At 46.2% G+C, this 25,026-nt stretch overlaps 2 protein-coding genes across 2 annotated transcripts in view; both read right to left on the bottom strand.

The window, feature by feature from the left end:
* The window catches only part of RIF1 (replication timing regulatory factor 1), a 41,895-nt gene extending 40,903 nt beyond the window's left edge, over positions 1–992 (bottom strand). Inside the window, exon 1 of the mRNA XM_054636575.2 lies at positions 700–992. Coding sequence (XP_054492550.2) covers positions 700–872 — 173 coding nt within the window. The 5' untranslated portion in view covers positions 873–992. The remainder of the gene's footprint in view (positions 1–699) is intronic.
* Positions 993–3,066: 2,074 nt separating this feature from the next.
* On the bottom strand, positions 3,067–23,207 carry TNFAIP6 (TNF alpha induced protein 6). The gene is made up of 6 exons (XM_054636782.2): positions 23,006–23,207; positions 11,308–11,445; positions 9,530–9,691; positions 5,736–5,964; positions 4,804–4,844; positions 3,067–4,508 (listed from the first exon to the last, which is right to left on the bottom strand). Exons 1-6 carry the CDS (start codon positions 23,154–23,156, stop codon positions 4,354–4,356), a joined length of 876 nt encoding a protein of 291 aa, XP_054492757.2. The 5' UTR covers positions 23,157–23,207; the 3' UTR covers positions 3,067–4,353.
* Positions 23,208–25,026: the final 1,819 nt, after the last annotated feature.

Genomic DNA, 25,026 nt, shown 5'->3' with positions numbered 1-25,026 from the left:
TGCAATTAGCCCATAAAACGTTAATCATCAGTTGCTCCTCACTGCAAAACCCAAACCGTGCTGAGTTCAGTCAGCCAGGGGCAACTAAGAAACCTGTTGATGTTTAATACTTACATCAGGAGGGTTTTTTGCTGTCAGTTATTTCTAGAAACCTGTAAAATCTGCCATGTGAGTAGCTACAGTATTAAATTCACTGCAGGACCGAAGGGAGAAACTGAGAGAAAAAGATCGTGCCTTTGCACATGGTAAAACCGGCCAGGTGCAGGTAAAGGCACAACCTCATGGGTAAGAAGCACCTTCCAGAAAGAAACGCAATGAAAACGCGGCAAACGCCAACTAAAAAACTTCACCCTTCCAATCCTAAAGCCGCAAAGCTTTATCATTACAAGAAAGTTATTATTTCCCAACGTACCTCTGACCCAGGAATCCAAGGGGGTCGGGAGGCTCTGCGATGCGCAGACCCTGCGGACATGCGCTCCTTCCTCCCTCCTCTTCCTCCGCTCACTCCTCCCTCTCTCCCTTCCTCCTCCCTCCCCCCAGCCCCGCATGTCTCCCGCGGTCTCCCCGCGGCCACGCTGCCCCAGCCAGGCCGGCAGGTCCCGCTCCGATGGCGCTCCCGGCTCTCTCGCTCCGCACGCCCGCCCCGATCCCTCAGGCCGCCCGCTCCCCTCGGGCAGCGTGCGCGTCCCCCGCGCTCACCTGACGATGGTGAGGTGCGCGTCCGTCAGCTCTCCCAGCGGCGCGCCGGGGTCTTCCAGCGTGTGGAGCAGCGGGCCGAGGCTGGAGCCGGCGGCGGGCTGGGGAGCGGCGGGTTCGGGCTCGGGCTCGGGGCCGGGCGCGGCGGGCTCGGGATGGGGGCCGGGAGCGCTCATGGCGACACCACCACCTCCGCCGCCTCCCCCCGGCGCGGCCGCCCCTCAGCGCCGCGCGCCTCCCGCGCTAAGATGGCGGCGCGCGCGGCGGGCCCGGCGGCGCGCGGGCTCCGGCCAATGGGAGCGCGGCCCGGAGGTTCCCGCGCCCCGCGGCAGCCCCGCCCCTCGTCGCTGATTGGAGGAGTCGCGGCGGGAAGGGCGGGGCCCCGCGGGGGGCGGGGCCGGGGCGGCGCTGAGGGCGCTCGGGCGGAGCGGGCGGCGTGGCCCGCGGGTGCCGGGATCCGGGAATAGCGGCGCAAAGGGGCGATCATCCATGGCCGCCTCCCGGGCCTGCCCGACAATCCCACCCTGAGAGCGCTGTCCAAACCCTCCCGGAGCTCTGGCGGCCTCGGGGCCGTGACCGTTCCGCGGAGAGCCTGGTCAGTGCCAGCCCACGCTGTGCGGGGAGAGCCTTTCCCTCGTTTCCCATCTAAACACGCCCCGCCACAGCTCCGGCTGTTCCCGGGCTCCTGTCCCCGGTCACGAGGCCGGAGGTGACCCTGAGGAGGAAGCACGTGAGGTCAAATCCCCAATTAATGACTGGAAATGAACTCCAGCTCCGTGGGAGCACAAGCCGGAATTCCCTGAGGGCCCTGGGGTGAAATAGGAAATCCCGAACCCAAAATTGGAAATCCCTGGAGCTGCGGGACAGAGCCGGGCATGGCTGAGGCTCTGTCACCTCCAGGGCTTCCCTGTGCCACCGGCCATGCCTAGTGGAACCGCATCTCCTGGGTTTCTTCCCCAAAAATTATCCCATGGGGATGCCTAGTGTTCCCTGCTTCTCATCCCTATCCATCCTGTCTCCTCCCGGTTAAAGAAACAACAACAAAAACCCCACGCCGAGGTCATAAATAAAATATTGACATTCTCCCCATGCTTTTCCTTATTCCCTTCCCTATGGACGAGCGCTGTGGCTGATCCTGGAAAATGGGAATGCTGTTGTACAACAGGCGCTATGAACACAAGGTGGCAGGATTAAAAAGCACATTTTAAATCCGGTTACATCCCAGAAATGTGGTGATACCAAACTCGTTTCGTGGAGCACAAATAAAGTGTTGGAAATAACCAGGAGAGGAGCTGCAATGTTGTTCTTCAGTACAGCCAAATTATATTCCCAGTGAAATGACAATTAAAGCTCAGAAATTAAATAAATTAGAAGAAATAAAGCAAAAATGGGGCTAAGATCTTCCTTGTGCAAACTATGGGGATTTGTGAAGGAATTCCAAATGAGTTAGAGATGGGAGCTCTGAGGTTTTTAAATGATGTGGTTTGTTTTTGTTCTACACAGGCAGGAAGGGTGAGTTGGGCTCACATCTTCACTGCATGGCCCAGAAGGTCCCAAGACCCTCAGTTACGGGACTTTTTAAGGATCTATTGACCAATAAAGCACTGCCAACAAGGATATTTATGGTTTTGACCCAATCTTTAAATATTTCATCTTATGGGCTCGTGTGTGAGCTTTCTTAGCCATCATGTTATGGCACACAAACCCACAGTGCTGCATCCTAAACTCCTTGTTCACCTCTGGAACTGCTTTTATTTTCTCTATATCTTAAACTCTAAAGCTCTAAACTTTCCTTAGCTTAACATGTCTCTGCTTTATGCTATAAATCCACATTCTAAGTTCTAGCACCTGAGTTTGGGAGCCTTTTCCAAGGTCTCAGATCAAACCCTGGGTTTAATTCTGAACTTTGGCTTCCAGGCCCAAAGTTCTGAGAGTTCCCTGCGTTTCAGATTCCAGCACAAAACCATTCCTGATGAATTCAGGTGATGAGGAATACAAATGCTGCAAACAAAATGGAATTCACAGGAAAATTCTTAGTGGGCATTAGATTTCAGCAGAGCTGGACTCAACAAAACACTCAGAAACAAAACTTATTTACTCCTTTAAATTAATACAATTAATTACATTTGCAAGAAACAAAAATAACTCACTGCAAGCTTGGTGGGATTAGACCAGAGGTAGCTTTAATGCTGCTTCAGGTAAAAACATCTGGAGAAGGATTTAAAATCAGCAATTTCAACTCAAAGTCTTAAAGGATTTAAATTCAGCAATTTAAACTAGAACAGTCTGAAAATATTTTAAATTCATAGAACAGTCTTAAAGGATTTTAAATTCAACAATTTCAACTAGGACAGTCTGAAATGATTTAAAATCAGCAATTTCAACTAGAACAGTCTGAATGGATTTTAAATTCAGTAATTTCAACTAGAAGAGTCTTAAAGGATTTTAAATTCAGTAATTTAAACTAGAACAGTCTGAATGGATTTTAAATTCAGCAATTTCAACTAGAACAGTCTTAAAGGATTTAAATTCAGCAATTTCAACTAGAACAGTCTAAAAGGATTTAAATTCATAGAACGGTTTTAAAGGATTTAAATTCAGCAATTTCAGCTAGAACAATCTTAAAGAATTTTAAATTCAGTAATTTAAACTAGAACAGTCTGAAATTATTTTGAATTCAGTAATTTCAACTAGAACAGTCTTAAAGGATTTAAATTCAGCAATTTCAACTAGAGCAGTCTGAATGGATTTTAAATTCAGTAATTTCAACTAGAACAGTCTGAATGGATTTTAAATTCAGCAATTTCAACTAGAACAGTCTTAAAGGATTTAAATTCAGCAATTTCAACTAGAGCAGTCTCCAACCCGTGTAAACAATGTCCAGAACCTCAATGGTGTCTTCTGAACGTGCTTGGTGAGAAGTTCCTCCTGCTGCCTCCTCTCACCACTTTTATTCTCTTTACCAAGTAATTCCTTTAATTTTTCTGAAAGGACTTCGTTCTCTGGATGAGGAAACCCTGCCAGAACCCATGGATCTGACAGGAGAATTGAAGTGTGGATCCAGCTGATCCTGTGCTCTCTGTGCTGCTTCCCAATCTTCACCTGGTGGCTGCCAGGCCATCCACAAGATGAATTTTTGTCTTCAAAATAACCTTACACTGAAGGCCCTTCCAGTTCAAGAAGACCAGTTAATTAAAAAAACAATAATGTGTAAATAACAGGAAAAAAAGCAACAGGCTAAAAAATAAATATGTGGAAATCAAGGGAAATAAGGAGAGAAGAGCCTGTTAAGTTTAAAAATAATCAGGACAGACACACAAAAAGTTTGTTCAAGTGGTGCAAGAAATGAGGAGAAGGAGCAGTTTATACAGAAAAAAAATAAATTTTAAGTCTTTGGTAGCAAGGAATTCTTCCGACTTTTACAGTACTTGTATTCTAAAAATAATTCTCTATTATCCATGTAAGTATATCTTATAATTTATTCCCTAAGTGTAGTTTATTACCAAAACATAGAGAAGCCAAAGAGAAAAACTCAGAAAGAGAAATGAAAAAATCTCAGAAAGACATGAAAAAATCTCAGAAAGAGATGAAAAAAATGTCAGAAAAAAATCTGAATAGTGTTCAGTCTAGAGCCCCTTTCTGTGCCTGGAATTCTGCTCACATAATCCCAAATTTTCCAGCCACGAAGGTGCTTTTGCCCTGGGCTGAGGCATTTTTGGCTGGGACAGGCGTGTCCAGGGTGGAGTAGCGGATCTGGAACCCCCCTGCGGTCACCGAGGCGTCCGTCAGGAACTTCAGCGTCATCACATTCCCTGCACAGGAAAAATCAAATTTTATGGGCTGGGGGGCAGAAAAATGGGGGGGGGTCTCACATGTATTTTGGGGGTTTTCTAATTGTTTTCCCATCTATTTTGGTTTTTTTCAGAAATATTTTAGGGCAGTATTCGTTTTCTTTATTTAATTAATTTATTTTAATTTTTTACCATTTAAAAAAATTTAATTAATTTCAGGGTTTTTTTCCAGATATATCTTGGGCATTTAATTTTTTGTCCCATATATTTTGGTTTTAAGTTTTTTCAGTTCCCACAAAGAGTGCAAATAATTTACCTGTGCTAATGATGTCATCTGGCAACTCATCTCCACAAAACCTGGAAAAATAGGAAATGCTGATGATTAAAGTATGTCATATACTGTAGTATATATTGTATATTGTGTACACTATAGTAGATATAATATATATATAGTATATAGTATGTAACATGCTATAGTACATAGTATATAATATACTATAGTATATATAATATGTATCATATATAGTATGTAATATACTATAGTATATATAGCATATAGTATACTATAGTATATATGCCATATAATATGTAATATATTATAATATATAGTATAGATAATATATAGTATACTATAATATATTGTATCATTAATAAAAATATAGTAATAATAATAATATAATACCATTAATATAGTATTATTAATTATTGCATATTATATTATATAGTATATATTACAATATATACTATATATACAGTATACATATCGTACCATATATAATATAGTATATATTACAATATATAGTATATTATAACATGTTATTTTATTATTACATCATTATTATATCATATATTAATAATAATAATGTAGTAATAACAATATGATGCTATTAATATAGTATTAATAATTATTGTATATTGTAATATATAGTATGTATAGTATATAGTATATATAATATATAGTATATTATAGTATAGTATATTATAATATACTATATATTATAATATACTATATATTATATATTATATGGCATATATACTATAGTATACCATATACTATATACTTTATACTATATATAATAGACAATATATAATGCATTATATCTTATGCATTATATATTATAAATTACATATTATATATTATTCATTTTACATGTATCACAAAAATGTTACAATTTATAATTAATCAACAGCATTTTTCTGAAGGGGGGGACCAGTTTACCATAAATTTGCATATCAAATGTGCTTTACCTGCCCACAAATCCATTGACATCATCATAGCTGTCGTAGACCTCCAGGAAGTCAGCCAGGCAGGCCGTGTCATCCTCCACATCGAACTCCAGGAACTGCAGGTGGATCCTCTGCCCGTACCTGACCCGGATGTGCCAGTAGCACACTTGCTCGTTCTCGTACTCGTTCGGGTAGCCTGGAGACTTGAAAACGTGTTTGGAATCCGTGAAGACTCCACCACACTCTTTTCCTAAGGGGGAGGTAAAAGCAGGGAGAGTTGGAGTTTTAATTCTGGCTGTGGTTTGAATCTTCAGACACTTGGAGCTGGAGATTTTCCAAGGGAATCACACAGGGACATCCAGAGTGACAAAGATTCTTGTGGACAGGCTTAGCAGCTGCTCTGCAGGCCAAACAACTGAGTTAGCAGCAGAAGAAATCAATAAAATAGGAATTTATCCACAGCAAGGAAGAAAGCAAGGCTGTTCGCATGGAAACTAATAAAATAGACACATAAGGGATATTTGCAGCCTTAGTGAGCAGCACTCGTGCCTTAAAAATTTGTTGAAAACTCCTGCCAATTAATTATTGACGTTAATTGCTTTGTACCAATCAAACACAATAAGCTATTGCTTTGTCCAATGAATATAGTGAGCTATTTTGATGTAACTAATGACTTGGTGTATCCTATTCCCATCTGGCAGAGGTGGAGCAGTTACCCTCTGTCCATGGGGCAGTTTTCTTTATCTCTTCCACAGCCAATCCTCCCTCCAGGAGATCTCTGCTGTTCATGGGCCATTAATTATTAATTATCTTCTGTTCATGGGCCACTAATTATTAATTATCTTCTGTCCATGGTCACTGAGTGTCCCTGCATGGCTGATAAAATTCCATCATCCCATGGGGAGATGCTCTGCCCAGGGGAGGAGCCAAGCATTCCTACCTGGATCCAATCTGAGGTTTGGGACAGCACAGCAGCCTCTGCCCAGTGCATTCCCAGAGGAGCAGCTTCCTGCTGCCCTGCATTGCCAGAGGAGCAGCTTCCTGCTGCCCTGCATTGCCAGAGGAGCAGCTTCTGCTGCCCTGCATTCCCAGAGGAGCAACTTCTGCTGCCCTGCATTCCCAGAGGAGCAGCTTCCTGCTGCCCTGCATTCCCAGAGGAGCAGCTTCCTGCTGCCCTGCATTCCCAGAGGAGCAGCTTCTGCTGCCCTGCATTGCCAGAGGAGCCCAGGCCCATCTCCAGCAGCCCTGGAGCTGCAGAGGAAAACTCCCCCCTTGTGCAGGATCCCTGCTCCAGCAGAGCCACAGCTGGCACTGCAGGAGGGCTGAGCCCCCATGGGATGGGGCTGTGCCACCCCCTGACACACAGGGGACAGGGACTGCTCTGACTCTGTCAATGTTTTGTTTTCTTTTTTTTTGTACTATTGTATTTGTATTTTTAATTTGTCCTAGTAAAGAACTGTTAGTCCTATTCCCATAACTTTGTCTGAGAGCCCCCCTTAATTTCAAAATTACAATAATTCAGAGGGAGGGGGTTTACATTTTCCATTTCAGGGGAGGCTCCTGCCTTCCTTAGCAGACACCTGGCTTTTCAAACCTAGACACCCAGATTTTGGAAGGAGATATTTTGGAAGCAAGAGGCGTGATCCAAACCTCACTGAATTCACAGGAAAAGCTTTCATTGCTTTCAGTGGGTTTGGGGCCAGAGCTGTGTTTTATGTGAGATGCATTTGGGATTTCTGGCTCTCTCCAGCTTTACAGCTGTACTTGCAAGTCACACTGACACTCACATTCATCCTCTCTTCTTCAAAAACCCCTTGCAAGCGTGTCTCAAACAAAAACCAGCTCGTGATCACAGACCTGCTGTTGTACTCCTGCTGTTCCTGCTGCTCCACATTCCCTTTGGGATAAAACCACTCCTGCTTTGATCCAGTGGCCATTTGGACTTTGCCAGCTCCCTGCCAGTGGGGCTGACCAAACTGGGAATTCCTGCCTGAATTTAGGATTTATCCCAGTTTAGAGCTGGGGAGAGGGAGGCGCTGTGTCAGGGGATTCAGGGCACGGGAATTAGGAGCAATAAGATGGATTAACCCCATTAACCCCCTGAGTTTGTACATTGTCCACAAGCCCAGAACTTCCCAGCTCATCTCCACCCCAGCACCTGGAGAGCTCAGGGGCTGCAACACAAGAAAGACCTGGAGCTGCTGGAGAGAGTTCAGAGGAGCCAGGAGCTGCTGCAGGGCTGGAGCCCCTCTGGAGCCAGGCTGGGAGAGCTGGGAATGTTCCCCTGGAGAAGGGAAGGATCCAGGCAGAGCTCAGAGCCCCTGGCAGGGCCTGAAGGGGCTCCAGGAGAGCTGGAGAGGGACTGGGGACAAGGGATGGAGGGACAGGAGCCAGGGAATGGCTCCCAGTGCCAGAGGGCAGGCATGGATGGGACACTGGGAATTGGGAATTCCTGGCTGGGCTGGGATTCCCAGGGAAGCTGGGGCTGCCCCTGGATCCCTGGCAGTGCCCAAGGCCAGGCTGGAACACCTGGGACAGTGGAAGGTGTCACTGCCATGGCAGGGGTGGCACTGGATGGGCTTTAAAGTCCCTTTCAAGCCAGCCCATTCCATCATTTCATGATCACTGCTGGGTGGGATGAACACTTCAAACACCTCAACAGTTCCACAAGTTCCTCCTGCCCTCTTTGGCCTCCTGGAGCAGAGCATGGGCTCAGTTCTGCCAGGGCTTTGCCCCTGTCCCCCCAGCTGCTCATGTCCCACCTTCCTGACAGCCCAGCCAGGCTCCACAGCCCCTGGACACCAATCCCTGTAGTGCTGCAGGCTCGTGGCTCTGCACTTTTGGCAGCTCTGGTTTCCTTTGGAGCTCTGACCAAACTGGACAGCAATTCCCTGCGGCCCAGAGCAGACAAAGGAACGGTCCCACGCCGAAATTCCGAGGGCAGGAGTGTCCCTGCAGCTCTGTGTGGAACATCTGGCAGGGCCCCCACCCCACAGAGCTATTTGATGAACACAAACAAGCCCCAGCCCTGGGAGCACAAACAAAATGTGCACAGCTGTGCAGACGTCATGGCCCAGCCTGAGCCTGGCTCTGCCAGGCCAGGGAGCAGCAGCGGGGCCAGGCTGAGCTTTGCTGCCCTGCCTGGTGCCACCTCTGCCTGTCCCCTCTGGCTGAAGGGACACCCAGTGCCCACGTGGGTGCTGCAGTCACCTGCAGAGCAGCGTGCAGGAGATGGGGAGATGTCTCTGCTGGGCTTCTTGTCAGTCCTGTTGGAACTCTGATCTGCTCTGGGGATCCGCTTCTCCTCCTCCGATTACACACAGAGCGCTGCTGGTGGGAGTTCCACTCAGAGAATCACAGAGTTACAGGATGGTTTGGATGGAAAGGGACATTAAAACTCATCCCATCCACCCCTGCCATGGCAGGGACATCTCCCACTGTCCCAGGCTGCTCCAAGCCCCATCCCACCTGTCCTGGGGCACTGCCAGGGATCCAGGGCACCCTGTGCCAGGCCCTCCCACCCTCCCAGGGAACAATTCCTCCCTAGGAATTCCTCCCAGCTCCCCCCTAGGACAATCCTCCTAAGAATGCCAGTCCCAGGCAGGGCATTCATTTTCAGAGCTGTTCCATCTCAGACCAAAAAAAAAAAGAAGGTTTAACCTTAAATTTACCCTGTTGCAGGCAGAATACCTCAGATTATGGGCAGAAAGCCCTCAGATTATTCAGAGAAATTTTGGGCTAGATGCAAAAGAGGACAAAGGAGGAGAAAAGAGGACAGAAGAGGACAGCAGGACAGCCCTGTGGTTGCTCCTCACCGTTGGGGTTGTAGCAGTAGGCGTCCCACCTCTCGCTCCTGTTGAGGCGAATTCCATAATCAACAATCCCAGTCTTGCCAAAGCCGCAGTTGGCTCCAGCTTTTACTATGGGATAGCCAACTCTGCCCTTGGCCATCCAGCCAGCAGCACACACGTGGAAACCTGCAGCAAAGGAGGCAGAAAATGCTCAGCCCTGGGCTGCCCTTATTGCACCAAGTCTGACTCAATGGCCTGGGTGTGATTGGCCTGATAGAAACTGAGCTACAGGGGGGAACAGGACGTTGAGAGGATAATTTGAAATGCAGAGGGTAAAATTGAATTGTGTTCTCCACGATGTGATTACTGGTTCTTCATCTGAAGCCCCAAATCAAATGCAGATGGACTGCACAGTCAGGTTTAAGCGCTCTACCAGCACTTGTAATCAAATTAGCCATAGGATGGGTTTTCCAAGGGTGTTCTCTCTTTCCCTTTTGAAGTCAGACAAATTTACTCAATCCCATCTCAAGGGTTCTCAGCATTAAGTTCTAAAAATAAATATAATACTACAGACAGCTAAAATCCCCAAGCGTTTGCTTAAAACACTTTCAATTTAAATTTAAATACCTGAAATGCCTCAGGGATTTCTTGCCAAACAAAAAGATCCCCTTAATGCATTTTGTGGCTGAGAACTCAACACCAACAGCCAAAGAATGCAATGTTGTAGAGACCCATCCAATGTTTTCATGGAGAGGAACTGGAACATATTTGTGGCATCTTAGGGCTCAGAGCTCCTCAGAAGAAACAAAAGTACCCTTTTCACATGTGCTGCTGCTGGGAGCCAGCTTCTGACTCAACAGCAGAGTGAAAAAATGTCTGGAGTGGAGGATATTTTCCATTGTTTTCCCAGTGCTCTGAATGAATGAAGAACTTCTTAGGAATCAGCTGGAAATGCAGGGGAGATCTCACTCAGCTCCACTTTTCACACCAAGCACAGAACTCATTCCCTTGCAGACAAAATATCTTGATGGAAATAAAAGTGGTTGGAGCAAGTCCAGAGGAGGTCAGGGAGATGCTCCCAGAGCTGGAGCCAGGCTGGGAGAGCTGGGAATGTTCCCCTGGAGAAGGGAAGGCTCCAGGCAGAGCTCAGAGCCCCTGAAGGGGCTCCAGGAGAGCTGGAGAGGGGCTGGGGACAAGGATGGAGGGACAGGAGCCAGGGAATGGCTGCCAGTGCCAGAGGGCAGGGATGGGTGGGACATTGGGAATTGGGAATTCCTGGCTGAGGGTGGTGGGGCCCTGGCACAGAGAAGCTCTGGAGTGAGTCCTGAGGAGGCCACGGAGATGCCCCAAGAACTGGAGATTCTCTCTGGAGACAAAATGCAGCAAAATAATTGTTCCAAAGATCTCCTTTTTTTACCCCTCCCTGCCTTCTCCCTATGGTGCCTCCCAAATCCTGATGCTGGAACAGAGCTGCACATGGAATTGTGGATGATCCCCTGGAGAAGGGAAGGATCCAGGCAGAGCTCAGAGCCCCTGGCAGGGCCTGAAGGGGCTCCAGGAGAGCTGCAGAGGGACTGGGGACAAGGGATGGAGGGACAGGAGCCAGGGAATGGCTCCCAGTGCCAGAGGGCAGGGATGGATGGGACATTGGGAACTGGGAATTCCTGGCTGGGAGGGTGGGGACACCCTGGCACTCCTCCTGCTCCTTACCAAAACCCCGTGGAGTTCCCAACGAGCCCCAGAGCTCGGGACAGAAATGCCAACACCCAGCCAGCCCCCTCAGCCCCTGTGTTTCCCCAGACCTATTTTCCGAGCTGCCTCCAGCTGCTGCAGCGTGGCCAGGTGTCCTCCCTCGTACTCGCACACGGCCCTGGCCTCGGCGAAGGTCAGCCGGTACTTGCCGGAGCGCGCCTCGCGGTGGTACACGCCGGCCGCCCGCTCTGCAGGGACAGGGACAGGGACACAGCGTCAGCCAGCACCTGTGCCTCACCATCACACAATCACACAATCACAGAATCACAATCACACAAAATAATGAGGTTGGAAGAGACCTCTAGGATCGAGTCCAACCCGTGCCCAAACACCTCAACTATAGCGCCAAGTGCCGTGTCCAGTCCTTTATAAAACACAACCAGAGGTGGTGATTCTACCACCTCCCTGGGAAGAGCATTCCAGTGCTGTAGCAGACTCCATGGAGCTGGCCAGAGCTCCATGGAGGATTGAGACTCAACAGCAGGAACTGCTGAGTGATGATGAGACAGCAAAATAAGCTCCTGTCTTCTACCCCTTGCCCCATAGCTTATCTCTGTAACCCCATAGGTCACCTTTTCCCTGACCCTCACTATTGGACAAGTTTGGATCCCCCTACCCTATAAAAAGGGGCTGTTTGAGCCCATTTGGCAGGAGAAGAGCTGTCATGGAACCCTTTAGAGATCCCTCAATAAACCATGGCTGTGGAACACCAGGACCTCTCCTTCTCCTCTCTCCCGTCTGCTTCTGCCCCAGCCAAAGGCACCTCAGCGAGCAACAAAGAGCTGGAATCACTAAAGAGCTGGAATCACTAAAGAGCTGGAATCACTAAAGAGCTGGAATCCTGAGAGAGCTGAGAATCACTAAAGAGCTGGAATCACTAAAGAGCTGGAATCCTGAGAGAGCTGAGAATCACTAAAGAGCTGGAATCACTAAAGAGCTGGAATCCTGAGAGAGCTGGGAATCACTAAAGAGCTGGAATCCTGAGAGAGCTGGGAATCACTAAAGAGCTGGGAATCACTAAAGAGCTGGAATCACTAAAGAGCTGGAATCACTAAAGAGCTGGAATCCTGAGAGAGCTGAGAATCACCAAAGAGCTGGAATCCTGAGAGAGCTGGAATCCTGAGAGAGCTGGGAATCACTAAAGAGCTGGAATCCTGAGAGAGCTGGGAATCACTAAAGAGCTGGAATCACTAAAGAGCTGGAATCACTGAGAGAGCTGGGAATCACTAAAGAGCTGGAATCACTAAAGAGCTGGAATCCTGAGAGAGCTGGAATCACTAAAGAGCTGGGAATCACTAAAGAGCTGGAATCACTAAAGAGCTGGAATCCTGAGAGAGCTGGGAATCACTAAAGAGCTGGAATCACTAAAGAGCTGGGAATCACTAAAGAGCTGGAATCACTAAAGAGCTGGAATCCTGAGAGAGCTGGAATCACTAAAGAGCTGGGAATCACTAAAGAGCTGGAATCACTAAAGAGCTGGGAATCACTAAAGAGCTGGGAGTCACTAAAGAGCTGGAATCACTAAAGAGCTGGAATCACTAAAGAGCTGGAATCACTGAGAGAGCTGGAATCACTAAAGAGCTGGAATCCTGAGAGAGCTGGGAATCACTAAAGAGCTGGAATCACTAAAGAGCTGGGAATCACTAAAGAGCTGGAATCACTAAAGAGCTGGGAATCACTAAAGAGCTGGAATCACTAAAGAGCTGGGAATCACTAAAGAGCTGGAATCACTAAAGAGCTGAGAATCACTAAAGAGCTGGGAATCACTAAAGAGCTGGGAGTCACTAAAGAGCTGGAATCACTGATCTTGCCAAGGGTGGCCACGGCTGAGAGCTGGCAGGGGATTTGGGCACTCTGTCTCCCACAGGGACTGAGCTATCCTGACCATCCTGCAGCGCTCGGGGATAAGGCCAATCTGAAGATCCTGGTCTTATCACAGTGCTTTATTATTCTTTCAGTGAAAAATTTCTTCTTAATATCCACGTCACTATAGAGCGTGACACAGCACAAAGTACCAAGGCTCCATCAGAAGGGTGCATAAGAGGGATTTGTTAGAGCAACACGCTGCTTTTATAGCTTTTCAATATATTTACATTTACTTAACAGACATATTCACTGCCCACTGGTCACAAAAAAGAAACCAAGTTCTCAGTAGGTGACCAAGGAGCCACATCATTCTGTGAGCCAGCTGGAGTCCGTGTCTTTTAGCTTTCTCTCCTTCATCACCTCTCCATGGTGACAGCCTTGGTGTCTTCCTCAGGAGAGATATGGGGCTTCCCTTTATCTTCAGGAGGCCTTTGCTGGCTCACAAGAACAGCACAAAATGCCTTTCCTACAATCCAACCCATCCCTTCCCTGCCGTGGCTGGAGGCTGTGTCCTTTGCTTCTGTCAGAGACCAACCCCACCTGTCCTCAGCCTCCCTTCAGGAATTGTAGAGAGCAATGAGGGCACCCCTGAGCCTCCTCTTCTCCAGGCTAAACAGCCCCAGCTCCTTCAAACCTTCCTCACGGGGTTTGTGTTCCAAGCCCCTCACCAGCCTTGTTGCCCTCCTCTGGATGCGCTCAATATTTTCTGAAAAAAAAATATTTTCGGATATTTCCTGAAAAACCTCTGCTCAGAATTTTCTCCTGGGAAGCTGAGAAGCCTCGGAGAGGAATGAAAACAACGATTATCTGATTGCTGCTCCTGTGTTTTGCTGCTTTGTAATGTGGTTTGGCCATTGTTTGCCAACTGGTCATTGTTTCATTGGTTCCATGTAAATTGTTTTTACTTAATGACCAATCAAAGCCAGCTGTGAGTGACTCTCTGAGGAGTCTGGGTTTTTATTTTTCATTCTTTTCTAGCCTTCTGATGTATCCTTTCTCTTTAGTATAGTTTTAGTATAGGAATATAGTATAATATAGTATAGTATACTATAATATGTTATATAACATATATGTTATATATGTTATATATATAATATGTTACATATATATAATATGTAACATATTATATACTATAATATGTTATGTATGTTATATATATGTTATATAATTATATATATTATAGTATACTATAATATGTTATATAATATTATAATATATTATAATATGTGTTATAATATAATATAAAATAGTATAGTGTAGTATAGTATAGTACAGTGTATCAGCCTTCTGAGAACTTTATGTCTAAGCTTAATCAACAACAGAAATAAAAACTACATCTTTATAACCAAGGTACTTTAACATGATACATATGCAATCCATTTTAATATTTGCAAAAAGCCAATATTTTAATTTCACCTGTATCTATAACACAGGTGAAGGGGAAACGTTCACCTGTGCCACATAGGAAGCATCAGGAAAGCTCAGACCTGCAGACCCCACAGGGATGGGATGTGTGTGACACCCAGAGGGGTGGATGTATGTGATGCCTTAGGATTTTAGCTTTTATATTTTCCATGTATTTGTAATCCTGCAATTCTTTAGTGTAGAAACTCCATGTCCAGTATCAGCTGCTGTTCTCCTGTTTTGTCAAACAATTCCTCTCCAGGCCTGGGAATCAAGGACACCTCACTGCCTCAGGCCCTGAGAGATGGAGACAGAAGTGAGTTGGGGGCAGCAAACTTGGGGTAAATGACTTTATGACCTGAAGCTGGAATTGGAACAGATCAACCCCCAGTATATAAATGGACCAATCTTATAAAAGTGTGAAACCTGTGACCAGTTGTCCATTTTGAGTGTAGCCCCTGGGGGGCTTTGTCTGCCCTAAACGTACCTGAAGGCCTTCAATAAATAAACTGCTTTTTATTGCCTTAATTCTGTCTGGCCTCTGTTTTTAGGTAGCCCAGAAAGGGATGTGTGTGACCCCCAAGGGGTGTGTGTGACACCCAGAGCCAGGATTTGGGGTGGGGGAAGTTTAGGCCAGGGCCAGTCAGTGCTGGGAGAGTTTGTGAAGAACAGAAAATCAACAAGAGCTGGGGAGGCTCCCCCGGGCTGCTCCAGGGGCAGAGGTTTGGGAACAGTTTGGAGCCAGCAGCCCCAGCCCTGTGTGTCCTGTCTGACCCAGGGGAATCCTCCTGGATCCCTCTCACAGCATCCTTCTGGCTGGAACTCCCAGAGCCTCTGCAAGATGAATCAGAGCTTTGTTTTGAACCTCCAGAGAAGTGAAATCACAGCTACTTGGATAGAGGAGAGGCAGGAATTAAAGGGGGGAAAATGTCAAATAAAAATATCCGAGCGTGTGTCACAAAGGGCAGGACCAGAACAATTGCTGGCTGACATTTCTGCTGCAAGGAAAATTAAAGCAATTTCTTCATTATTTTTTACTTTGCCGTGGCAATCCCGAGACAAAACAGCTTTCCAAGGAAACCTAGAAACTGCCAGTGCTGCTACAAGTTTTACAATCTTTGCATGTTGAGCTTGTCTGGTGCCATATGTATGGAAATCTGTCTCAGCAGCAATCTGCATATCTCATCTGAGGGGTTTTTTGTTTAGGTCTCACTTATATTTAGCAGAATCTGAGAGGAATGGCTGTTTGCAGCTCTGCCCAGCCAACGTGGCTGAGAAAAGATGGAAAGCAGGATTTTTACAGTAGTTATTTTGCAGCATAAAAATAAAGAATCTATTTTCTAGGGACACGCTTCGGGTTGGTGCTTTTGGCTGGCTATGGGGAGGGTTTTTTAAAAGCCACTGAATTGTGGTTGGGAATGGTGAGAGCCCTTAATAGACCCAGGATGATGTTTGCCAGGGTGGGTTTTGTGCCCAGAGAAATAAATGATGTTGCTGACAGCAGTCTGAGGAGAGGGAGAGCATCCCTGGGAATGTCACTGGCATGGGATAACAGCTCCTCCACAGAAAAACCTTCCTGAAGGAGCCTCACAACCCACAGCTGGGGGACTGGGGCATATTCTGGTACAAGAACTCCTTTTAAACTAAGAATTTATTCATAGGAATTCATTCATGAGGCCTGATTTTTAAGTACACTGTGAAAGGGAGTAACGCCCATAACTAAAGATGGATCTTTGCCTGGATAATTCAATTTGACACAACAGGTCGTGTACATGGAGCCAAGGATCTCCAGAGCTTGAGGGCCAGAAGATGCCTTGGGAAGGTGAGGAACACACTGTTCCCATGCCTCCACCAGAATCCAGAGATGGTTTGGGATGATCCCATAAATGTGCCTGCTACAGCTTTTTGAATATCTTTTGGGATTGGTCAAAGACCCACTGGAACACCATTTAAACAGGTGGAAAATGGGTTTTTTTGGGGCTGTGTTGGACAAACATTTGGTACCTAAACCTGAAGCATGAGCCAAAGTCACCCAAACATTTGGGTAAGGTTGGCGAACTGGGAAATCTGCGTGGCTCAAAGCAAGCAGAGCGAAAAAAGCAGAAGCATAACTTTTGATTTCTTCACAGGAAGTATTAGTTTTCAGTCACTCAGCAGCCTGTCATGGCTGAGCCCATGAGAAATCAAGATAAATCAGCTCAGTGTGTGTGTGAGCAGGGTTGGGAATGTTGGGTTGGGAATGCAGGGCTGGGGAATCCCTGAGTCCCCCAGGAGCCAGCTCAGTGCTGGGCCTGCCTGCAGGCTCTGCAAATATTTTTATTTATTTTTATTTTAACTGGAAGTTGGCATTCACAGGTGCAGATGATAAAAAAGCTGATAGTTTGCTCGAGGTATAAATTATGCTTTTACTCTCTCTTGTTGGATTAGGCCCTTTTCTGACTCAGAGGCGTTTTAAAAACTTTTATTCCGTTTTCAGTCTCATGAGAAGGGTGAGACAACACAGATGTTATAATTCACATGATTATAATTACAAGATAACTATTTTTTAATTACAATACACTATAAAAATAATTTAGTTTCCTATAAATCTATTTCCCACATTTCTCAGATGACAATTTAAAGAGTTGGAATGATTTTTTCCCCATGTTTGCCATGTTTATCAGACTGGGGAAGGCTCTGCAGAAGGCAGCAAGAAATGGTCCTGGAAATGTCTGAGGCACAGAAAATTGTGTTGATTTTCTTAGAGAATTCAACACATCAGTGATTTTAAAGCACAGTGTGAGGGACAAGGACTGGGGACAAAAGTTCTGAAGAATTTCAGAAAGTTCAAAATTTTTTTCTAAACTTTTTAAAGTTTTAAATTTTGCAAGAGTTTGTTCTTAGTTCTGAGCATGAGAAACATCAATCATTGGCCTGGAAGCCTGGAATCCCCATCATTGATCCTTGCAGAGCATGGGAAGGGGATTGGAAACCACTGATTGTATTCCCTGAACTCTCAGTGCTGCCACTAAACCTCACCATTTCAGTTGTTTTTTGTTTTTCACCTGGCAATGTTATTTTCAGATCTTATCACTCTAAAGGTACCTCCCCACACTTATTGCTGGAATGTCACTATGGACAGGCAGCAGGTTTTCCAGAATATTGCTGTTGGCTGCTGGGAATTTTGGATTTCTGTGCTGCCAGGCACTGACAAGAGAACACTGCATTGACCTGAGGCCATGGAGAAGCTTCCAAAATGGAATGACAGAACTGGGATTGTGGGTGTGCAGTTTGGATAGAAGTGTGTGATATCACAGGGGGGGAAACTCAGAGTTTAAGGGTTTGGAATACAGGAATAGATAGAGAGCAAGGTGGAGGGTTTGGGGCAGAGGCTGCTCCTTCTTCGCCTTCTTCTTCACAGGTTTGGGTGGTTTTGTGTAATTGATAAAAAAGTCCCCATTGCAGGACATGAGTGATTAGTTATTGGGTTAAATTGGAAATAATTGATGTGTCATTTCTTAATTATCCTTAAAAGGCCTAGCAGAGGGAGACACGGCTCCATTTTTAGTTTGTTAGAGTGAAGTTCTGCAGAACTCAGGGTTTGTGAGACTGTGACAGAGACAAGAACCAACAAACACCTGAGTCCCAACAAGAAATCCCATCTCACACATTTATTCCTGACCTTGGAAGAGAAGAAGCCAAATAATGGACATATTTCTGGGAAGGTCAGCCCTTCACAGAGTCTGCAAGGCTGAGAGCAGCAGCAGCAGCGGCCTGTGAGGAGCAAGCAGCCTCCATCCCTTTTATTCCTCTGCCACATGGCAAAACAGCCTTGGGAAAACAGACCCCACAGAGTCCTGCCCCAGCTCTGGGTGTCCCAGGCAGTGACACTGACAGAAAATCCCCATTAACTGATGGGATCTTGCTCTGGCACTATTCCCCCCCATCCCTCCTTAATTCCACTGTGCAGGGAGACAAACTCAGCATCAGCCACAGAGCTGGGTGAGAGCAGGGTGATCTCCTCATTTCCATATTTATGGCTCTGGACGTGTTTCCATGCCCACACTGACAGGAAAATGCACAGGAATTGCTGTTCATGGAGCTCTGAGGATGAACCTGCAGGAAATGCTGATTTTTCTGGCAAGCACAAGCACGTGCCACGGGGCCATGGGTCCCACTTCTCCAAACGCCTCCTTGGAGCCCAGGGACAGTGGGACCCTGCCAGGACAGTGGGATCCTGCCAGGACAGTGACCCTCAGCTCACCCACAGCAGCAGGAGGGGCTGAAGTGCAGCCAGCCTCTGCTGCACAAACACAGGCAGCACGAAATTTGGCCGATAAAGGACCTGCACTATGCATGAGACCCCTGGTAAGTGCTAAATAAAGAGGAATATTTCACTTTTAAGCAGAGGGTGGCCACGTAGCTCCTGGCAGGGGCCTCTGCTGCTCAGAGAACTTCACCAAACAGGGTTGGTGCAGCCCCTAAACGCCCTGAGACAGGGAGTGGGAATGGGAAAGGAATTGGAATTGTGAACAGAGGGCAGCAGCTGGCCTGGAAAACCCCACAGCTCTGAGAACTGGCACTGGGATGAGCCCAGGAGCAAATCTGGGCAAGGCTGTGCCAACCCTCCCACAGCTGGCAAAAAAACCCTGCTCACAATGGGCAAAAAGGAGCAGCACCAAAATTCCAGTGGCACCAGGAACACATCCCCAAGGAGCAGCTGCAGCAGCACTGCCTGAGGAGCAGGAGGGGCTCTGGGACAAGGAAAAAGGTAAAAGGAAAAAGGTGAAAGGTAAAAGGAGCGTTTCCAGAGTGACAGCAATTCAAGATTTTATATGTGTGTGTGTATATATATATATATATATATATAATAAAAAGATATATAAAAACATTATATATATAATATTTTAATATCTTTATATATTTATAATATATCTATTATATACATAATGTTATATATTTATTATAAATTTATTATTTATCTATATATTATATATTTATATATAAATATTTGTACATAATTATTTATATTAAGGTATACTTATGTACATATAATTATGTATAAAATAAAATATACATATTATATCTTTATATATTTATTATATGTTTATATATTACATCAATATTATATTTATATATGCTAAGGGTTTGCGGAGGAAAAAGCTAAAATGGAAATTTTCCTGAATTTTGGTTTTGGCTCTTTATCAGAAGAGGAGAAAAGCAGAGCTCAGATGTCACTTTGCATCCCCAGCTTTTATTCCTCTGATGCTCAAGCACGGGGAGGCTGAGGTTGGGGTGACTTCCTTCACTATTCAAGTTATTTTATTTTAAATGCAAAGAAGCATGAACTGGATGGCTGCGAATTTGCCAATTTTATCTTCATTTATATACAGAGTCACTGAATTCCATTGGTAACTGAATTAACTGCACTCTGAGGTTCATTTCAGCAATGTTATTGCTGCACTTACACAAGATGGTGCATTTCTATTTTGGTGTGTTTACTTAGCAAAAGCCATCAGGTTTTTTACCCCCTGGTTTATTTTTGTTTACTCTCCTGCTAAATGCGTAGAGGCGTAGCCAAACAGAATTTTATGATGCATTCCAATTAGCACACAGTCGCTCCATTTTAAAGCATTTTAAAAGATTTGCCTTCAATTCATGAAACTGCTCAAATGATGGCTTTTATCCCAAATTTCTGACCAGCAGAGGTGGAGCCTGGAGCTCCCAGGCTGCCCTTTCCTGGAGCCCTCCCCACCTGAGCAGCCCCAGGAATTGTGAGGCACAGCAGGCAGGGCCCGAGCTTTGGGGGGAAGGAGAAGCCATTAAAAGAGCAGTTTCCTTATCTCTTCCACAATCCCTCCTCCCTCTGGGGGCACATCTGCTGATAACAGCCATTGAATGTCCCTGCATGGCTGATAACAACTACAGCATCCCATTGGGAGATGTGAGCCCAGAGGGAGGAGCCAAGCATTCCTACCCGGATATAAACTGGAGATTCTGGAACACCAGCCAAGCATTCCTACCCGGATATAATCTGGAGATTCTGGAACACCAGCCAAGCATTCCTACCCGGATATAATCTGGAGATTCTGGAACACCAGCCAAGCATTCCTGCCTGGATATAATCTGGAGATTCTGGAACACCAGCCAAGCATTCCTGCCTGGATATAATCTGGAGATTCTGGAACACCAGCCAAGCATTCCTAACTGGATATAATCTGGAGATTCTGGAACACCAGCACGGCTTCTGCACTGGATTCCCCAGAGGAACAGCAGCTGCCCCTTCCCCTGGATCTTCAGAGGAAGAGACTGCACCTTTCTCCAGGATCCCTGCTCCAGCAGAACCAGCCCTGACACTGCAGGAGGGCTGAGCCACAATTCCAATGGGATTCTCCAGGATCCCTGCTCCAGCAGAACCAGCCCTGACACTGCAGGAGGGCTGAGCCACAATTCCAATGGGATTCTCCAGGATCCCTGCTCCAGCAGAACCTCACCTGACACTACAGGAGGGCTGAGCCACAATTCCCATGGGATTCTCCAGGATCCCTGCTCCAGCAGAACCTCACCTGACACTGCAGGAGGGCTGAGCCACAATTCCAATGGGATTCTCCAGGATCCCTGCTCCAGCAGAACCAGCCCTGACACTGCAGGAGGGCTGAGCCACAATTCCCATGGGATTCTACAGGATCCCTGCTCCAGCAGAACCAGCCCTGACACTGCACAAAGGCTGAGCCACAATTCCAATGGGATTCTCCAGGATCCCTGCTCCAGCAGAACCAGCCCTGACACTGCAGGAGGGCCACAGCCACAATTCCAATGGGACTGATACCAACACCCTGACCCACAGGGTGTCAGGTTGTGTTCTGACTCTGGCAGTGTTGTTTTCAGTTTACTGCATTGTTTATTTTGTCCTTTTATTTTCTTCTCAATTAAAGAACTTATTTGTTATTTCTTAAGAACTTATGACTTCATATATATAAGTTATATAACTATATAATTGTTATTTCTAACAATAACTATTAATAACTACTTATTGTTATTTCCTGCTCCCATATTTTTTGCCTGAGAGCCCCTTAATTTAAAATTTATAGCAATTTGGAGAGGGGTGGGTTACATTCTCCATTTCAGGGGAAGCTCCTGCCTTCCTCAGCAGGCACCTGTCTTTCCAAACCAAAACAGCAGCCCAATGGAAAAGGATCCTTTCTGTGCCTCGTTTGTGCTCCTGGGGCTTTGCAGACTCCTCTGAGAGGGGCTGGAGCCACGTGGTGCTGGCTCACGAGACACCTGAGCACTGCCAGCTCCAGGGATTCCTGGAAATCCTCAGGGAAATCCACAGCACTCTGTGGGGATGGGGGATTTGGAAGCATTTGTCTGGAAAACAGAGCGCTCGCTGCGTGCCTTGATTTTGGCATCCTCTGGCAGGCTCTAGGCTGGGTTAGCTCTCTGCTGTAATGGATAATTACAGCGAGCTATAAAAGAGCCCTCAGAGCTCTGGAGACCCTCTGGAGGTACCAGAAACCTTCCCACAGCATTTTTGTCTTGCCCTTTTGAAACCTTCCCCAAACGACGTGAACAGCCCAAACGTCCCCGTTTCTGCACTCTTCCAGAGAGCCAGGAAATGTTATCACTGTTATTTCCACATCATTTAGTTTCACATGCTGGACCCCAGGCATGGGAAGTATGTTCATGCAGAAAGTAATTCATTCCTTTGGCAAATGTTTCTTTTCAGGCTCCTTTTCCCTCAAAACAAAGCCACTGTTATTTAATGAACGCGGTTTTCACTTTACCTCCCGCTGCAGGAAAATGCATTCAGATGATATGTTCTATAATTACCTTTTAAAATAAATAAATAACTTTTCCTGCAGGAAAATACATTCAGAGTATATATTTTATAATTACTTTTTAAAAATAAATAAATAACTCTTCCTGCAGGAAAATACATTCAGATGAAATGTTCTATAATCACTTTTTAAAATAAGTAACTTTTCTGCAGGAAAATACATTCAGATGAAATGTTCTATAATTACTTTTTAAAATAAATAAATAACTTTTCCTGCAGGAAAATACATTCAGATTATATATTTTATAATTACTTTTTAAAAATAAATAAATAACTTTTTCCTGCAGGAAAATACATTCACATTATATATTTTATAATTACTTTTAAAAATAAATAAATAACTTTTTCTGCAGGAAAATACATTCACATTATATATTTTATAATTACTTTTTTAAAATAAATAAATAACTTTTCCTGCAGGAAAATACATTCAGATTATATGTTCCATAATTACCTTTCTAAAATAAATAAATACCTTTTCCCGCAGTTCAGTGAAATTGTAAGGTTGTAAAAAGGGCCAGTTGCTATTCAGATGAAGCGATTTCAATGAATTTCAGTGCAGATAAATATTGGTATGGATGCGCAGCTGAGTTTTGTGCTGCCGGGCAAACGCAGCGAGCCCGCAGCACGGGCCGGGTGACGAGGGGCAGGTTTCTTACCTAGCCAGATGGAGTTGTGCAGCACGCCATCCCTGAAGCCCCAGGCTGCAGCCCGGTCCCAGAGCAGGGCAGAGAGGAGCAGCAGTGCGAGCATCTCGGGGCTGGCTGTGCCTCTGCAGCTGCTCCGCACGGCCCCAGCCTCCCGCAACATCTGCGAGCCAGATCTTAAATACAGAGCTCGGCTCTGAGGTCACGGGGCTGCTCCAATTGTGCTGCTGCGCTTCTTACCCAACCTCTGTGGTGGCTGCAGTGACTCACGGCTGGCTCTGCTCCTTCCCAGCCTGGCCAAGAAACCATCCCGTCCCTCAGCGCTGCAGCACACACAGACACTGCCCCAGCCGAGCTCTGCTCCTTCCTCAGCACTCGCTGCCTTCAAACCGCACACAATGAAACCAGGAGCCCGCCTATCTGCCGGGAGTGTTCCAGTCCTCTTACATTTACAGCAGCCACGGGATCCCACACACTCCCCCTCGTCCTCATTTCAACATTCCCTCCTTCAGGAGATCCCACACATCCCCCTCATCCTCATTTCAACATTCCCTCCTCCAGGAGATCTCACACACCCCCTCTAATCCTCATTCCCTCCTTCAGGAGATCCCACACACTCCTTCTAATCCCCATTGAAACATTCTCTCCTTGAGGAGGTCCCACACACTCCCCCTCATCTTAATTTCAGCATTCTCTCCTTCAGGAGATCCCACACATCCCCCTCATCCTCATTTCAACATTCCCTCCTTCAGGAGATCCCACACACTCCTGATCCCCATTGAAACATTCTCTCCTTCAAGGAATCCCACACACCCCTGTAACACTCATTGTCTCCTTCAGGAGATCCCACACATCCCCCTCATCCTCATTTCAACTTTCCCTCCTTCAGGAGATCCCACACACCCCTGTAATCCTCATTCCCTCCTTCAAGGGATCCCACACATCCCACTCATCCTCATTTCAACTTTCCCTCCTTCAAGGGATCCCACACACTCCCTCTCATTCTCATTTAATCCCATACCCTCCTGAAACACCCTTGGAACCCCAAGAATTAGAGCTCCTGGGTTCTGTAAAAAATGGATTTTTGTGTTCATTTTAAATAAATCAGTCTAAAGCTTGGGATGTTTCTCCCAATCCCTCTGTGTATAAAAATCAAACCTTTTGGTGCAATTCTACTCCTGGCAGCCTTTCGAAATCCAGTAATGCCCCCCCTGCAGCTGCCATCAGGAAGGGTTTTGGCTCTCCTTTTACAGAAAATTAGGGTTTATTCTCCTAGAGGATTCATTTTCTCAGTGGCTCTATTTTCACAGTGACCTGATCAATGAAAAGAAGGCAGGAGAGAATATTTTCCACGGATTGTTTGAGTTCATTTTCCCTACACGGGATCTGCAATTGCAAATCCCACTCCCTCATCAGAGGAAAGCTGCAAGTGTCAGAAGCAGCTGCTCTTTGTTCTGCAGCGGGAGCCCAAAGTTCTCCTCCAGAGCGGGTGCAGGGGCTGATTCACAGGCTGACAGCTGTCTGCCTGCCTTCCTCCTGGCTGCCCTGCCTCCTGCAGCTGCTCCTGCAGCCTGGGAGAGGGAATGCGGGAGACCAGGGGGTGGGAAATGGTCTGGGCTCCACGCTCGTGAGCAGCCCTTGGAAACCTTTGTCCTTGGAAACCTTTGTCCTTGGAAAACTCTGCCCTCCAGTTGTGATAACACAGCTCCTGAGTCAGGGGCTGTGCACAGAGCTGTGCTCATCACCAGGCAACACCCAGCTGGATGGGATGGATGGATGGATGGATGGATGGATGGATGGATGGATGGATGGATGGATGATGGATGGATGATGGATGGATGGATGGATGGATGGATGGATGGAGGGATGGATGGATGGATGGATGATGGATGGATGGATGGATGGATGGATGGATGGATGGATGGATGATGGATGGATGATGGATGGATGATGGATGGATGGATGATGGATGGATGGATGGATGGATGGATGATGGATGGATGGATGGATGGATGGATGGATGATGGATGGAT

Source organism: Agelaius phoeniceus, chromosome 7, assembly GCF_051311805.1.
Source record: "Agelaius phoeniceus isolate bAgePho1 chromosome 7, bAgePho1.hap1, whole genome shotgun sequence".
NCBI classification, from domain to species: Eukaryota; Metazoa; Chordata; class Aves; order Passeriformes; family Icteridae; genus Agelaius; species Agelaius phoeniceus.
This window is presented reverse-complemented; position numbering and strand designations above follow the sequence as displayed.

Excerpts from the sequence above, each read along its gene's own strand:
- TNFAIP6 (XM_054636782.2), bottom strand. The coding sequence starts at position 23,156 with ATGTTGCGGGAGGCTGGGGCCGTGCGGAGCAGCTGCAGAGGCACAGCC. Across the intron at positions 9,692-11,307 it reads GGAGGCAGCTCGGAAAATAG|GTTTCCACGTGTGTGCTGCT; the intron begins GTCTGGGGAAAC and ends CCTTTGCTGCAG. Across the intron at positions 5,965-9,529 it reads CTACTGCTACAACCCCAACG|GAAAAGAGTGTGGTGGAGTC; the intron begins GTGAGGAGCAAC and ends CCTCCCCCTTAG.